This window comes from Benincasa hispida, chromosome 9 (genome assembly GCF_009727055.1).
Source record: "Benincasa hispida cultivar B227 chromosome 9, ASM972705v1, whole genome shotgun sequence".
Classification (NCBI taxonomy): domain Eukaryota; kingdom Viridiplantae; phylum Streptophyta; class Magnoliopsida; order Cucurbitales; family Cucurbitaceae; genus Benincasa; species Benincasa hispida.
In genome coordinates, this window is record NC_052357.1 from 16,633,107 (window position 1) to 16,649,564 (window position 16,458).

Sequence of the window (16,458 nt, forward strand, 5' to 3'; positions counted from 1 at the left end):
GATTTGGGAGATGATTTAGTTTTAATCATCTGATATATTAATCTGCAGCAAAATAACACCTTTTGCTGTTTCTTCAAAAAGAAAGGGTCCAATTGTTTTGTTCAAATTCATTTATTTGTTTATTATTATAATTATTATAATAATTATTATTATTATTTTATGTTGAAGTAGCTCTGAAAGTGTATATTTCTCGGTTTATTATGTATTAAATTGTAATTCCTTTAGTTGATGCTTTTTTATGAAATTATTTTTATAAAAGGTAATACTTGGTAACATGTCATGATAAAAATCACTTTTATGCCTCCCTTTATTCACTCACGTTAGAAAAGAATTAAAATATTTTAAAAAATAATTAAGAAGAATTTTCCACATAATATGATTGGAAAATTTAATGGAATACATAAAAATAGGTGGTGTTTGGATACACACCTAATTTTTCTTAATAATGAAAATAATAATGATAATTTTTTTTAATAATAATAGTAATTTAAGGTATTATTATTATTTTTAGTACATCAATTATTGGGACGAGGGATCAGACCTTTAATTTCTATAGAAGATAGATCATGATAATAATTGTGGAACTAAATTCACTTTGACTTAAAATTTCACACTTTTGAGTTAAGATATTACTAATTTGTTTGTCCTTTCTCATTGGATAGGACTAAAAATTATGTGGTAAACCAACATGAAATTAACTGATGACACTGGCCACCACTATGTGACTTAGCTAACAAATTTTTACCGTGTATATATAAACGAGAAAGTACCTCAATTTTATATTTAACGATTATTAGGAGGCCTGCAAATTTTTCAATCCATATTCAATGTTAATGCTTATTATGTGATAGCCATATACATTCTATAAAATTGTTATATAAACAATATCACCAAAAATTAGAAACTATATAATCATTGTATATCAGAGAGAATAATAATTTATCATTCTAGTATCTGACTTTTATGAGTAATTATCTTCCAGTATAGAGTATATTATCTTTCTTATATCCAACAAACTATATTTTATGGAAATAAACCGAACCTCGACAAATTAATAAAAAGGAGTAAGGTTTTACGAAAGAAAAGTGCATACAAATTTTGGTTCAATAATGCAATTTGAAGAAGAGGTATATCTATAGATTACTCGTGACCATCTAAATAGTCACGTCTCTTCTTCATGTTGGTTAGTTACGAAAAGACATGTTCATTCATGAAATAATGCAACTCTACATGAATGATCACATACCATTTATTCCAACATAAATTGTTATGGAAGGATATAATCACAAATGCTCAATTATGGAGCACAAAATCAAAAATATTTTGTAATTATGATGCCTTTATAATTGCTTTAAATTGGAAGACTTTTCTATAGCCTCTTCATTAGTTGTATTTTCACCTTTTGAGCTATTCTCTAGCTCTTATGAACCTTCTTGTATATTCCTATATTAGTAATGCATCACTCTGGATCTTGAGATATGATGAGGATACTACTAATGTGTTAACCTAATTGAGATATTCTAGTACATACATCTACTAATTCCTTCTTCCTCGTACCTTTTTTTTTTTTTTTAAATAATATACATTATCCATGAAATCTTCATTCTAACACGTGTATGATGACATTAATCTAACACTATTAGAACCTTAAGTAGAATGTATCATATTACATTGTAATATAGTATTCATTTTTATAGTTTTCTTTTAGGGGTTGTTTGGAGTGCTGAGTTGAGATATGATGTCTGGAATTCATATGTCTAGGGAGTTCATGTGTCTGTGGGGCTCATAAACCTGTGTTTGGGGTGTTGAGTTGTTTTATCTGAGTTCATATATCTATGTTTGGGGTGTTGAGTTGAGTTCATATGTCAAGAGCATCTAATGCAGTTTATATATATATATATATCAATAATATGTTTTTATGAGAATTATTTTCGTTTGAAAACTTTTTTTATTCAATAATACCAAATATTTTTTTAAAATAAACTATGGATTGCATTTTGTTTTATTGTTTTTTAGTACACATGTATTGTTTGGGAGTTATGGGAAATGGAGTATGATTTATTTTTGGATCATGCAATTAAAAAAAAAAAAAAAAAAATTTAAACAATCATTTTACAATTTTGTGCATGTGACATTCCCAATTAAGTTGGACAAAGTTATATTTGATTCATTAAAATAATAAATTTAGATTTATATTATGACTGGATAATCTTAAAATGCAATTGTACTATAATGACCTTATTAATAGTCATGTTACATATGGCTAGCACAAAAATATGTAACAAATGGCCACATTCTCCTGTCCAATTATATGATATAAAAAAATATATATGGTATGGTCCAATAAATGGCCAAGTCCATTTATAGAAAAAAATTTACATGAACGTCCATCCAAATCCTCCATTTGATAGATATGTTTAACAACTTTCTTCCGCCTCCCAAACTCTAGTTCATACTTTTTTTTTCTTGTCATGATACAAGTTTATGTTTGGATTAATTTAGAAAAAAGATTTTCAAAAAATTATTGTCATTGAAACACTTTTGATAAAAAAATGTTTAAAATAAAAATAATCATGTGTTTAATAACTCTTTCACAAAAGTGTTTTTATTTACTAGTTTGTTTGGTTTGTGATATGCTGAAAATGTTCTTATTAATATAAAATTACTATAAAGACGACTATAAAATAATATGAACTAATAATTTAAAATAATGGTCATCAGAGTAAGTGGAGGTGGTGGCTGAAATTTGGCTGAGGTGATCATTACAAGTAGTCGGTGAGCGGTGGTAGTTAGAGTTGGCTATGGCTGGAATAGCAATAGAGGCATCAGCATGGTGATAAGGTTGAGTGTACCGTCACCAAATTAGTAGACATGGGTATAAAATATCGATGGCAAACGAAGTTGGTCCCCCAAACACCAATATCATAAACTCATCTTAATTCATCTCAACTCGTCTCCTCACCCTAAACACCCCATCAGTATATATTTTCGTTAGTTAAGAAGTACTAAGAGTTCGAGGTATGGTTGATGTGTCTGATGAAACATGCTAGGTATTATCTATTCGAACAAAAACTTGAGTCCAACTCATCTTTATACAGTCTAGACTGCACACCAATAAAAATTTTCTATGTGACAGATTTTTATTTATTTTGAAAATTAGATTATTTTTATTTGTTTACTATATTAGAAATATGGGATGTATAAGTCTAGTACAATCTTGCTGCACCTAATCATTGATCTATCGATTCGTCGACAAGAAATTATGAGGTGGAGGAGTGTGAAAACTCATGAGAGTCGAGAGAGAAATTTAGAGAGAATATTGATAATATTAGAGGTTTCTAACCAAGATTATAAAGGAGAGGAAAACAATTCAATATAAAGACTAAAATAGGCACAATATGTTTTAGCGAACTCCCTTGTGTCTAAAGCTCTAGTGAGTGTGAGTATTCCTTATTACTCCTTACTCCGAGTGGTTTCTATGCTTGTTTCTCGTGATATAATTTTTTAGTTTATATGTTTTTCTTTTGATTGTATTGTCCTTAAAAAAACTAATGAACATATAATATAACATTAATATTAAATAGTAAATTACTATTACATTACTATTTAATACTCTAAAAAGGAGAGAGAGCGAAAGAGAAAAAAGTCACTTAATTAAGCTAAAAAATCAATAAAAAGATAAGAAATATACAAGTGCTCCCTTTGGCTGCAACACCTATCTCTCAGGGAGTTGTATAGTCAAGAGATCCGTGGGGATTTTGCGGAAATCAGGTTCCTTGTGTGAAAATTTTCTCTTTACCTTCATTTTTTTTAACAATTTTTTATTTCAATTAAACATATATTTTTAACCATTCTTTAAAAATATCTATTACAACATTCATTTAAATAAAATATTATCCATTTTGATAATAAAAATAATAATATGTATTTAATTTAAAAAGATATAATTAAAATGTTAAATTCTCATAATTTTTATAAATTAAACTTCAACAATTAGACAAATCATATTTTAAATATTACAAACATCTAAAAATTAAGGTAGTAAAATCTTAAACTTAAATAATTAAATCTCCATAATTATCTTAATAAAGTCTACAAAAAAATAAATATATATTATATATATATATATATATATATATATATTATATATATAATTATATACAAAAGTCGGGGTGGAGCGGGGACACGGGTCAGGGTTCGAGGAATATATTCCCCATCCCCGACCTCAAATTGTAAACAGGAAAAAAAATTCTCACTCCCTCTCCCATTCCCAATGTATTCGGGGATTCCCGCCCCGTTTGGGGTGGGTCCTCGCAGGGTCACAATCCCATGAATTTTTTGGATATATCTAGTCTAGTCAAATATTGGCACATGGTAATTTTTTTTTTATAATTTTTTTTTTTGTAAAAAAATGAGGAATATGGGACAAGGTGCAGCCTTGCCCATAAGATAATATCATTTATTCATAATTATTTTCCAAATTTCATAGATAAAAGTGTTTTTTTTCTTAAAATTTAAATAATTAAATAGACATGAATTTCAAAATCCAAAAAATATCTAACTACAGTGAATAATATATATTTTGAAAGTTTAATATTATAAAATATATATATATATACATATATATAGTTTACTACTTGACATGAATAAGCGTATGACTTAATATTTCTTTTTCTCTTTGATTTTTAATTTTTTTTTTTAAATTTAAGGAAGAATCTATCTTATACTTCCTTGAAACTTAGTAATACACATATCTTTTTCTACGTTTTTTAAATTAACAAAATTTCAACGTTAGACTATTTCAAAATGAATATATTTTTTTTTTTAAAAAAAATATAGATGAGAATAATTAATTTAATATATCATTAATCTATAAGAGCCTTGGTATGCAATCTAAATTTTGTTTTAAAAACATTTTGTGGATTTGGTTACCATATTAGATATATTCTTTCTTTAATAACGACCAAATTGCAAATTTGTTTGCCTAGGATGTATTTTTTTTAATTCTATCATTCTCTCATACATTTAATTATGTTATAAGCACGTGTCCTATTGTGATGTTATTACATTATATATATTGTGCAAATATTTAATTCTATCTAATATACCTACTCCTTTGGCCAACGCAGCCCCAAGCATTCCATTTGTTGCTAAGTAAACGTATTTTAAAATTTCCCACTAGGGCTTTGTTTTCCTTAGTCAATAATTACCTCTCTAATTCCCAATCCATTTGTATTTTATTTTATTTTATTTTATTTAGTTACATAGATGACAATATAAAAGTTCAAACTTAGACAACTTCATATTACTTATAGCCACCTTTTTGATTTGTTCATCATTGTTCAACACACAATGTTGTTAATTTCTATAAGAAACCCTCATATCCTCAAGCTATAAATATACATTATCAACACCCCTAATTTCTTCATCAAAATTACCAAACAAATAATAACATCATATCATTGCCTAAACAAATCCCTCTTATTTGGCTCTTCTTTACACAATGGCTAATCCTTCTTCTTCCCACAAGTTATTCCAAGTACTTTTCTCCAAGCTCTTATGCATCATCTTCTTCTTTTCCCTCTCCACTTTTGCTTCTACAAGCCTAAAAGTAGGTTTCTACACTTCATCTTGTCCTGATGCTGAGGCCATTGTTGAAAGTGCGGTAGAAAAAGCCGTCTCTACAAACCCCGGCATTGCTGCAGGTCTCATCAGAATGCACTTCCATGACTGCTTTGTTAGGGTACGCTTCATTCCAACGTTTTTTTTTCCTTTGTTAGTCCCTATAGCTTTAAATGTTATAATTTTATCTTCTGATTTGATAAAATCTCGTAAATAAGTTGAATGATTTGATACGTTCTCTGAAGATGGATTTTAACTTTTAAAACATAGTGACTAAATTCTTAACTTTCTCCAATTCATAATGACTAAATTCAAATTTAACCTTATTTTTAAGATTTGAACTTAGACATCTTTGCACTTTCTATCATATATTTACTTAAAAAAAAATTTAAAGCATAAAGACTAATTAAATACAACTGAACATTGAGGATAATACTTATAACTTTTTCAGGGATGTGATGCTTCCGTGCTTCTAGAATCTACTCTAGGAAATCCAGCGGAGAGATATCATCCAGCAAACTTTCCAACCTTACGAGGTTTCGAGGTTATTGATGAAGCCAAGGCCAAAATTGAGGCTGTTTGTCCAAATACCGTGTCCTGCGCTGATATTCTTGCCTTCGCTGCCCGTGATAGCGCCAACAAAGTTGGAGGTATTGTTAAACTATCATTAAACTCATAGGCTTAAATTTTGATACAATAAAATAGATTTAATCTTCTCTATTCATATATTCTTATCAGGTATTAACTATGCTGTGCCAGCAGGCCGTCGTGATGGACGCATCTCAAGAAAGGAAGAAGCTAGCAGTCTCCCTAGTTTCACTTTCGAAGCTGAGAAGCTCGCCAGTGAGTTCAAGAAACGAGGGTTATCCGTGGCGGAGATGGTGACACTTTCCGGCGCTCACTCCATAGGAATAGCTCATTGCCCTACCTTTGTCGACAGGCTATATTCCTTCAATACAACTCATGCACAAGACCCTTCCATGGATCCCTCATATGTTGATTACTTGAAGAACAAATGCCCACCGCCAAGTAGATCTGGCAGTGACCCGCGCGAGCAGCCAGCCGTGGCACTTGATTTTTCAACCCCGCATCGTTTGGACAACCGTTACTACATCGAGCTAAAGAACCACCGTGGGCTACTGATCTCCGATCAGACATTGTTGAGCAGTTCCTTGACCTCTAAAATGGTGCTGAAAAATGCCTATGATGGGTCCAAATGGGCAGCCAAGTTTGGGAAGGCAATGGTTAAAATGGGCCACATTGATGTCCTCACAGGATCGAAGGGAGAGATCAGACGCCATTGCAGCTATGTGAATTGATTTCAAAGCTTCTTTTGGATCACAGGTTTAATCTGAAGGGGAAAGAAGAAGATTTTTGTGTGTGTTTTTTATGTAAAATTTTCATTGCTTTGTTCAAATTTATTGGTTCTTTTTTCTCTGTTATAACTCAATAAGTGTGTATACTTTTCTGTTGTAATTCTTTTGTTGTTATATGAAGCTCTTTGTAATTCTTTTCCAGTGAATGATATTTTAATTTGTTGAAATGTCTTGAATCTATTACCATGTGTTTCGAAGGATGAAACACAGGATCTCCTTAAACTTAAGTTGTATTCCTATTTTTGTTATTTACGCTTTTGATCTTAGGATTTCGAAGAGTACACTCTATAGACTCTCCAACTCTACTAACATATTTGACTTTGTAATTTGATATTTTTACTCATGGACGTATAAGTAGTCACTACACTATTAGTGAACTATTAATGATAATCTCTCTATTGATTTTCTATTGTTAACATTTTTTTTAATGGAAGCATATGCAAATTCAACAAGAATACCTTGATTATAGATGATAGGGATATTCTTGAGAGTGTGTAAAATCTTTATTGTTGAGTATTGCATGAAATCTTCAATTTCAAGTATTAGAGCTCGAGTAGAATTCCTATCATTACTCTCATTTTGGCTTCATCAAATTTTGTTTAGAGTCACCAACATATTTGTCGATCTAGAAAAAAATATCGAGTTCATACCTAAATAATGAGAAAAGTAATATCTTATTAAGATTGTGAGATTTCTTGATTTTTTTTTCTTTAATGTGAGATCTTTAATATGCCTCCTTAAGATGGTGTCTTTTTAGATTCACCATTCTTAGATCAAATTTCAATTTTTGTGTTTTTTTTTTGGCAAAATGCCTATTTAGACTTCATTTGCTCTAAAATTAGATTATATGAGATTTCATCTCAAAATCAATTGACGATGAGATGAATAGTCATTCTATCTCATTAACATTTTGAGATTTTCTTTAATTTTTCCAATGGATCCTCAATAGTTGAGGGGTTATTTTATAGGAGAAGTTTCGCATTTACACAAATTCTATTGAGTGTGCATATTATTGAATAAAAAACAATTTAATTTGTGTAAGGAAAGATTTTACTTAAAATTTGGAAAATATAATATTATTGTGATTGTATTAGTACTAATACGTGGATGAATGAACTCATAGAAGTTTAAGTGGTGATGACTCAATATAGGTGGAGAGAAAAACAGTGGAGAATAATATTAATTATCAGCGAGACTAGAGGATGTGCTAAATTTAATCCTAACATTTTATTAAATTTATGGGATTGAAAACAACCTCCCTTCAAAACAACACATTTTAAAAAAAAATCATGCAATAAATTGATTTTAAACATGACGATAAAATCACTCTCAAATATGTCACTTACATACATGCACACGTCCACCCCTACGCCCATGCACGTACACACATGCACTATCCAATTCAATTCAAATGGGTTGGGCTAAGATAATTAAATGGTATCTTTGGACGAAGCTTGAATCGAGCTGAGGCTAGATTTGGGCCGATCGACCTTAAAGCTTTGGGTTCATTGATGAAACTGAGATTAGACTAATATAGGGTTCTTTTAAAAAAAATAGTCAAAATAATTTCCACTTATAAAAATGACCAAAACACACAAACAATTAACTGAAGTTTTAAGAAAAAAACGACAAGTATATCCCTATTAAATCCCTACATTCTTGTGTATTTAAAAACAAAATCTGTTGAATAAAACAAAATTCTGTTGAATAAAACCAGTTTCTTAATGAAGTTCCAAAACGAATCATCTCAAAAAAGGAAAAATTGACGAAAATCGTAAACTTCACCCATGATTTTTTCATTGCCAATACACTCTCGTTCAAAAAATATTGGGTTTTATGTCCTAAAACTCGTGGTTTGTAAACAATAAACTTACTCTGTAAATCAATAAAGTTGTTATTGAAATGTGGATTCAATAAAGTTGTTATTGAATATATGAATTGCTTATTTTTTTTTTTAGAAATAAATCCAATAAATTAAAAGATCCATGACTATTACATGAGTACTTGAATTTTATGTGGAGACATAAGAGTGGACTAGGTTCGAGTAAATAGTCAAAATGATCCATAGTATACAAATAAGGTTGGATACCTTATTCTAGTAACACTATCGGATGCGGCTCACTCTGTAGTTGTTACAAGGAATTGTGAAGTGTATGAACGAAGTGATCCTAATTCGTTGTGGTGTCATGAGGAGCAGTGATATCCTGTACAATGAGTTTGCATAAGATTGGACCAAGAAATAAGTCACACTTATTTTATAACACTGTTCACTATTTATGACTGACTATTTCATAACGATGACCTAGGTAACGTAATCTTAATCTTGAGCTAACTATGAACTTCTGTTTATTCGGGATTATCCTTAGATATGCATAAGTGAGGGTTGGCTCAACAGCGCCGACTCAATAAGCCTCCCATTTCAAGGATAAGATCAGGTTGATAACTGAGGACATAAGGTATAAGATGGAATTCACTTCTACCCACTTTCAGGGATAGTAGAGAGGTTGTTCCCTTAAGTGTTGACTCTGGGTCTTGAACAAGGGGCCCTACCCTCTCATTGGCCCGAGAAGAACTCGGTTTGATGATCGGAACACAAACCAATTGTTCATTAGAGGATCAGTGGGACTTAAGGAACAAGAGGTGATCTCGGGGGTAAAACAGACATTTGACCCAGCCGTTATTACGAACAACCTGTGAAGGGTTAACTTACTAATCATGGTTATATCGAGTGGACATAATATATCTAGGGAGTTCAACTTTGGACCTGTCTCTTATACACATCTAGATGTGTATAAGAGACAGGATTGGATCACAAAAAAAATTATTCATTAGTGGATCAGTGGGACTTAAGGAACAAGAGGTGATCTCGGGGGTAAAACAACCATTTGACCCAGTCGTTATTACGAACAACCTATGAAGGCTTAACTTACTAATCATGGTTATATCAAGTGGACACAATATATCTATGGTGAGGGAAGTGTAACTACTAGGATTTAGTGGCATGACCCGCTAGTTAACGAATGAGGGTTAATTCGGTATAAAGAGTTTAGCGAATTAATCTCGGATCGTTGAAGCTCTTGATCTGTAGGTCCATTAGGTCCCCATACTAGATCACAAACGGAATAAGCCTTAGAATTGCATGATAAGTTGATTTAAAACGTTCAAATTTGAATTAAGGGAATTAGTAATTATATGTGATATAATTAAACATTTAATTTTGGAATTAAACGAAATTGGAGAACCAATTAAATATTTAAATATGATTTCAATATTAATTTCATAAATAGGGATTCATGGTAGTGAAATTGGTGTTAAATTAATTTAATATTTGATTTTAAATTAATTATAATTAATTAAATTATTTAAGTAATTATTAATTAATTTTAATTGTTAGCGAAGTTTTTGATGTTCGATACCATGCGATCTTAGCCATGTGGGAGACTGTGCATAAGAAAATCATACGTACCCCTTTTGAGAAGGTCCTTTGTCTAGGGAAGAAGACTCACGAGATATTCGAAGCTATTTTCAACATTAGTGGTGCCAACCTTTTCCATCTCAGAAAACTCATAAATGAATACTTTCAAAGTGTGGAGAAGTATAATTAGTTCCAGTCATCATTTTCTTCTCAATTGATTCACACAAGTAAAATCCAACGTCTGAAGGAGGCCAAGTTTAATCTAGAGAAGATATTATATGACAAGAGTAGTGCCCTTACTAAGAAGAAAGCACTATTAGAGCACGATTCTCAAGCCTTGGAAGAAGAGGATGAATTGTTAGCGAAGCTAGAAGCCATCAGAATTGATCAAGTCGAAATATCCAAGTTCTTCTGAGAAGAAGATCTTTTGAATCAACATAAGCTTGATGCCTCAGGAATGTGAGGGACCATGAACAAGATTGAGACCACTTCAATTCTTTTTAATAAAGACGTCAAGGCTTTGGATGTACTACGCTAGATTTAGAAGCGATGCAACAGGAACTAGGGAATTATAATTGCGTACCATGATTTGACGTTGTCCCTTTTACTTAGTTTCATGCGCCAGTCGTTAGTGGCTTTAGGGATTTTTGTAATTTTGAGCCATTTTAGTTGCTGAATTTGTTTACTGTAGTGCCCAAAAATATTTCTTATATGGAAGCCACTTTTTTTTTTTTTTTTTTTTATGACGAATTCCAATGCTTGAAGCTTCTTTTAAATTTTCACTTTTTATACGATTGAACTCATATATTTTTTGATCATGTGACTGAACTTAAATTTCTTTAAGCTGCATACGTACACTTTATAATGACAGGGATCAAGTCATAATGTAGTTCATTTTTTTTTTTTTGGGGGGGGGTCACCTTTTAAGCTCATGCGGTCAGGAGCAACGTGTAGTTTGTACTCTTATGATAAAAAGTTCCTCTACTTTTTTTTTTTAACATTCGTTAATTAAAAAACTTCATAAGAAACTTGTCATTAATTGGGTCAATTCTTAATACGTCTTGATCAACGATCTTGTATGCTCCATTTATATGGACCTCTGTGACGATGTAAGGTCTATCCCATTTAGGTGTGAACTTATTTCCTGTATGTCTCATTGTAATATTGGGTCTTTTTACAACAAGCACTTGATCACCGACTTGAAAAGATCAAGGCTTTATGTGCTTATCAAATGCTTTAGACATTCACGCTTGGTAACACTCCAATGCTGGTTAAGCTTTTAGTCTTTTTTCATCAAGTGCTTCCAATTCTTGAAGAGTAGCTTGACATTTTCTTTTGTAGTCAATCCCTCTTGTATCGCCATCCTTAGTGATGAAATTTCTCTTTCTAACGGAAAGGCAGCCTCTACCTCATAAACAATAAGGTATGGAGTGACTTCTGCAGGGGTACGATGAGTGGTTCGGTAAGCCCACAATGCCTCACCGATCTTCTCCTGCCAATCACTCTTTGACTTAGAGACAATCTTCTTCAGTAGGTTGCACAATGTTTTATTGAATACCTCTGCCAACCCATTTGTAGAAGCGTTGTACATGGATGACTTGAACTGCTTGAACTTGAACTTCTCATACAACCTATCCATCAAGCTATTGGAGAACTACCTCCTATTATCAATCACGATTGGATGGGGGATATTGTACCAATAGATGATATGAGTGTGGATAAAGTCCACCACGTTTTCTTTCTTAGCTTCCCTCGAGACGATAGCCTCAACCCACCTTGAAAAGTAATCAATGGCTGCAATAATGTAAGAATGTCCCACTAATGACTTACATGTTATAGGGCCAACAAGATCAAGCCCCCACACTTCAAAAGGCCATGAGGTTATAATTGGATGTAGAGGCTCGGGTGGTTAACGAATGAAGTGTTGGGGTTGATACCCTCAATCTTGTAGGGTCCTATAGTTTGTAAACATTTTATAAATAAAATCATTTTGTATTTAATAAATTATATGATATTTTAGTTGCATTAACCACAAACCAATAAACTAACATCCAAGGTTATCTTTATAACTTAAACATGTATGTGGAGACATACAGATAGATCATGTTTAAGTGATAACATAAATGGTCTGTAGTAGATCGATAAGGCTGAGTACCTTATCCTGGTGACACTATGAGTATGGCCCGCTTTGTAGGTGTTACAATTATTGTAAAGTGCTACAAATGATCTGATCTTGATCATTCATGTATTATACATGCAAACGGGGATATTCTATACAAAGGAATTTGTATAAGACCGAACCATGAAATGTTTAGTCTCATTATATAAGACCGTTCATAATAGAGACTTACATTTCACTAGGATGACCATAGGTAACATGACCTGAATCCTGAGTGAGTAGTGAACTCCTGCCTATGAGGGCAGTCTTTTGATTTGTATGGGTGAGAGTGGCCATATCGCTGACTCAACAAGCCTACCATTTTGGGGATTCGCCTGATTGTGGAGCTAGGAACACAGCTACATAAGATGAAATTCACTTATTCCTCGAAGCAAGGGTAAGTAGATAAATTGCTCCCTTAAGGGTGATTTCAGGTTTTGAACAATGTAGCACCACACCCTCTCCTAGCCCGAGAGAGGTTTAGTCATAGTAGGACTATGATCTATTGTTCATTAGAGGGATCAGTGGTACAAGGAGTTAGATGTAACTACATGGGCAAAACGGTAATTTGGCCTAGCTGTACTTACGAGCAATTTGTGAAGGGTCGTCGTACTGTTGATTGGTTATATCCAATGGATACAGAAGTATATCTGTAGTGCGAAGAGTGCAGTTGTCGGTTCTTTAGTTGAGTATCCGACAGTTAATGGATGGTGAATAATGTAATTAAAGAGTTTAATTAATTATTCATGTATTGTTGGAGCTTCAAGCTATAGGTCCATGAGGTCCCCTTGGTATCTCAATAGGATTTAGTTGAGAATCGATTTTTGGATTAATTTGAATTGTTCAAATTAAAAGAGAGATTTAATTATATATGTTATAATTAAATTGTTTCAATTATATGGGATATAACTGTAACAATGTATTTGATACATTATAGTTTAATGGGAGGAAATAAATATTTGAATGAGATTCAAATATATTTTCTATGAATGTGAATCATAGTTGTTAAATTTAATATAAATGAGATTTATATTAAATGCCATAAAATAGAGAAAAGAAACTATAGTTTATATTATATGTGATACAATATTAAAACTATAGATTATATGTTATATTTGATATAACATATAATTTAATATATGTATATAATATGATAAGTTAGTTATCATATTTATTTATATTATATTATTATTATTTGAATAATAAGGAAGAGAGTTACAACTCCTTTCCCCATTTTTTCTCTCCACCCACATTAGTGGGGTGGTTATGTTTTATGGCAAGTAGAATAAAAGAAAAATTGTTTTTTTTCTTCTTTGACATGATTGCTGTTGAACGATTGAGAAAGAAAAATTACAGAAGCGTTATGTGTTTTTTGTGTTCTTGTAAGAGTTCTCAATCTTCTTCCTCCTCCACATTAAACCTTTCCCTCTTAACCAAAATAGTCATAGTCCACCATTCATGGGTTTTCACCTTGAGAATACCAAGGTTTCCATTGTGGTTGTGTCTGGGGTTTTGGTTCGAGATTAATCTTGAAGAAGGTCTTCAAGAAGTTGGTGATTTTGTTTGAGGGAAAATCGTGAAGAAAATGTTCTACAAAGATAATGTTTCTTGAAACCTTTTCTTGAAAAGCATGGTGTAATTTAGTTTTAAATGCATATCTATCTGTATGTTTACTATAAACTTTGTATTCAATAATTAATGGAATTTGGTTGATCCGCTTCCACTAAAGATTCTCCTCATACAAGTTTCTTCACGAAGTTCACATGGTATTGACAAGCCTCACACTTCTTTGCATATTCCATCGAATCTTGGATCATCCCTAGCCAGTAGTAAACGATTCTTTTCAGCTGGAACTATAGCTTTGGTCTATATTGATGCGCGCTACATATCCCAGAATGCACTTCTTCTAAGGCCTTCATTGATTCCTTTTTTCCAAGGCATTGAAGAAAGATCCCTTCCAGGGAGTCACGATATAATACCCCTTTGTAATAAATGAAGTATGCAACCCTCCTTCGAATCTCGGTTTTATGGTGGGGATTTTCTAGAAGCCTCCCATGCTTGAGGTAATCTATGATGGGTTGCTGCCAGTCTTCTTCATCAATTAAACGAACTGATATCACATTTGTTTCTTCACATGCTGTCTCGATCGGAGGTATAACCCACCTTCGAAAAAGCAATATATTAAAGGACACATCATCTAGAACCGTCAGGGAATTAGCCAAGTTTGCCAAAGCATCCGCCTTCTTATTATCCGTCTTCAGGACATGCTCTAGTGTCATGCTTTTGAATTTCTCCATCAACTGTTTGGCATAAATGAAGTAAGGTTCAAGTCATCATGCTTCATATCATACTAAAGTAAGAGCTGATTGATTATCAACTTCGAGTCACTAAAAATCTCTATGTATGACATTGCAATCTCCAAAGCCATTTGGAGGCCGATTATTAAGGCTTGGTATTCGCCAACATTGCTCGAGCACAACTCAATAAACGTAAAGCTATAAGTCAACATGTGTTTCTCTAGTGAAATGAGGATGATGCTGCCACCGCACCACTTCTCCAGATGCACCTTAAAAAAACATGATCCAAGGCTCTGTGATTTCTGTGAGGAGAACTTCGCCATAGGCAAGTCTTCACTTAACTTCCAATCTGATGAAATTGGGTGATCCGCCAAGGATTCGGACAATGCTTGTCCTTTAATCGCCTTTTGCAACACATAAACAATATCGTATTGCTAAAGCATGATTGCCTATTTAGCTAAACACCCTGAGATGATTGGCCTAGAAAGAACGTACTTGATGGGGTTGGCTTTTGCAATTAAACGAACTATAAAGGCTCGCATGTAGTGTCTCAACTTGTCGATAGTGAAGAAGAGTGCAATGCACATTTTCTCAATAGAAGAATAATTGATTTCAACTCCATTTAAAGTCTTACTTAGGTAGTAGAGGGCTCGCTCTTTTCCCTTCTTTCCCTCTTGTGCCAATAATGCTCTCATCGATCTTTCTTGTGCGGCAATGTATAATATCAACGACTTGCCTGCCATAGAAGCACCTAGGACAAGAGGACTAAGCAAGTACCTCTTTATGCTGTCAAAAGCATTTTGGCAGCCCTTGTCCCATTCAAAATTTTCTCCTTTTCTCATCAGTCTTTGGAAAGGTTGACATCGACCAGCCAAGTTGGAAATAAACCTGCGGATGTAAGCCAAGCGCCCCTGAAGACTTTTTAACTCATGTAAACTCTTTGGCCTCAATATTTTCTGAAAGGCATCGATCTTGGATTGATCTATCTTGATCCATCAATGCCTCACAATGAAACCAAGAAATTGCTTTGAGGTTACACCGAACGTTCACTTTAGAGGGTTTATCCTCAACTAGTATTTTTGCATGTGACCAAACACAACTTTCAGACCCGCTAAATGATCTTGTCATTTTTTGGACTTGATCACGAGATCATCCTCATAACATTCTACGTGTTTGTGCAAAATATCATCAAATACCTTTTGCATGGCGTGTTGGTAAGTAGTGCCAACATTCTTGAATCTGAAGGGCATTACCTTGTCGCAATATATTCCTATTGGGGTTATGAAGGCCGTCATTTCCTCATTAGCAAGAGTCATTCATATTTGATTATACCTCAACGACCCATCCAGAAAGAATAGAGCCTCATGTTTTGTTGTCGTATCAACCCTGATCTTCATGATGGACAATGAAAAATCATCTTTCAGACACACACTGTTTAGATCACGAAAGTCCACACAAACATGAAGTTGTCCATTATTTTTTTCTAATTGAGACAATGTTAGCTATCCACGTTGGGTATTTGACTTCATGGATAAACTCTACTTCAATTAACTTATTGACTTCAACTTCCATTTGAAGAATATGTTCTGG

At 32.8% G+C, this 16,458-nt stretch overlaps 1 protein-coding gene across 1 annotated transcript; it reads left to right on the top strand.

The window, feature by feature from the left end:
• Nucleotides 1-5,503: 5,503 nt before the first annotated feature.
• LOC120087220 (peroxidase 5-like) lies at nt 5,504-6,941 on the top strand. Its single transcript, XM_039044133.1, has 3 exons — nt 5,504-5,743; nt 6,074-6,272; nt 6,361-6,941. Exons 1-3 carry the CDS (start codon nt 5,504-5,506, stop codon nt 6,939-6,941), a joined length of 1,020 nt encoding a protein of 339 aa, XP_038900061.1.
• The last annotated feature ends 9,517 nt before the right edge of the window (nt 6,942-16,458 follow it).

Coding starts and splice junctions, on each gene's coding strand:
- LOC120087220 (XM_039044133.1), top strand. CDS start 5,504: ATGGCTAATCCTTCTTCTTCCCACAAGTTATTCCAAGTACTTTTCTCC. Junction 5,744..6,073: donor TCCATGACTGCTTTGTTAGG/GTACGCTTCATT, acceptor TAACTTTTTCAG/GGATGTGATGCTTCCGTGCT. Junction 6,273..6,360: donor TAGCGCCAACAAAGTTGGAG/GTATTGTTAAAC, acceptor TATTCTTATCAG/GTATTAACTATGCTGTGCCA.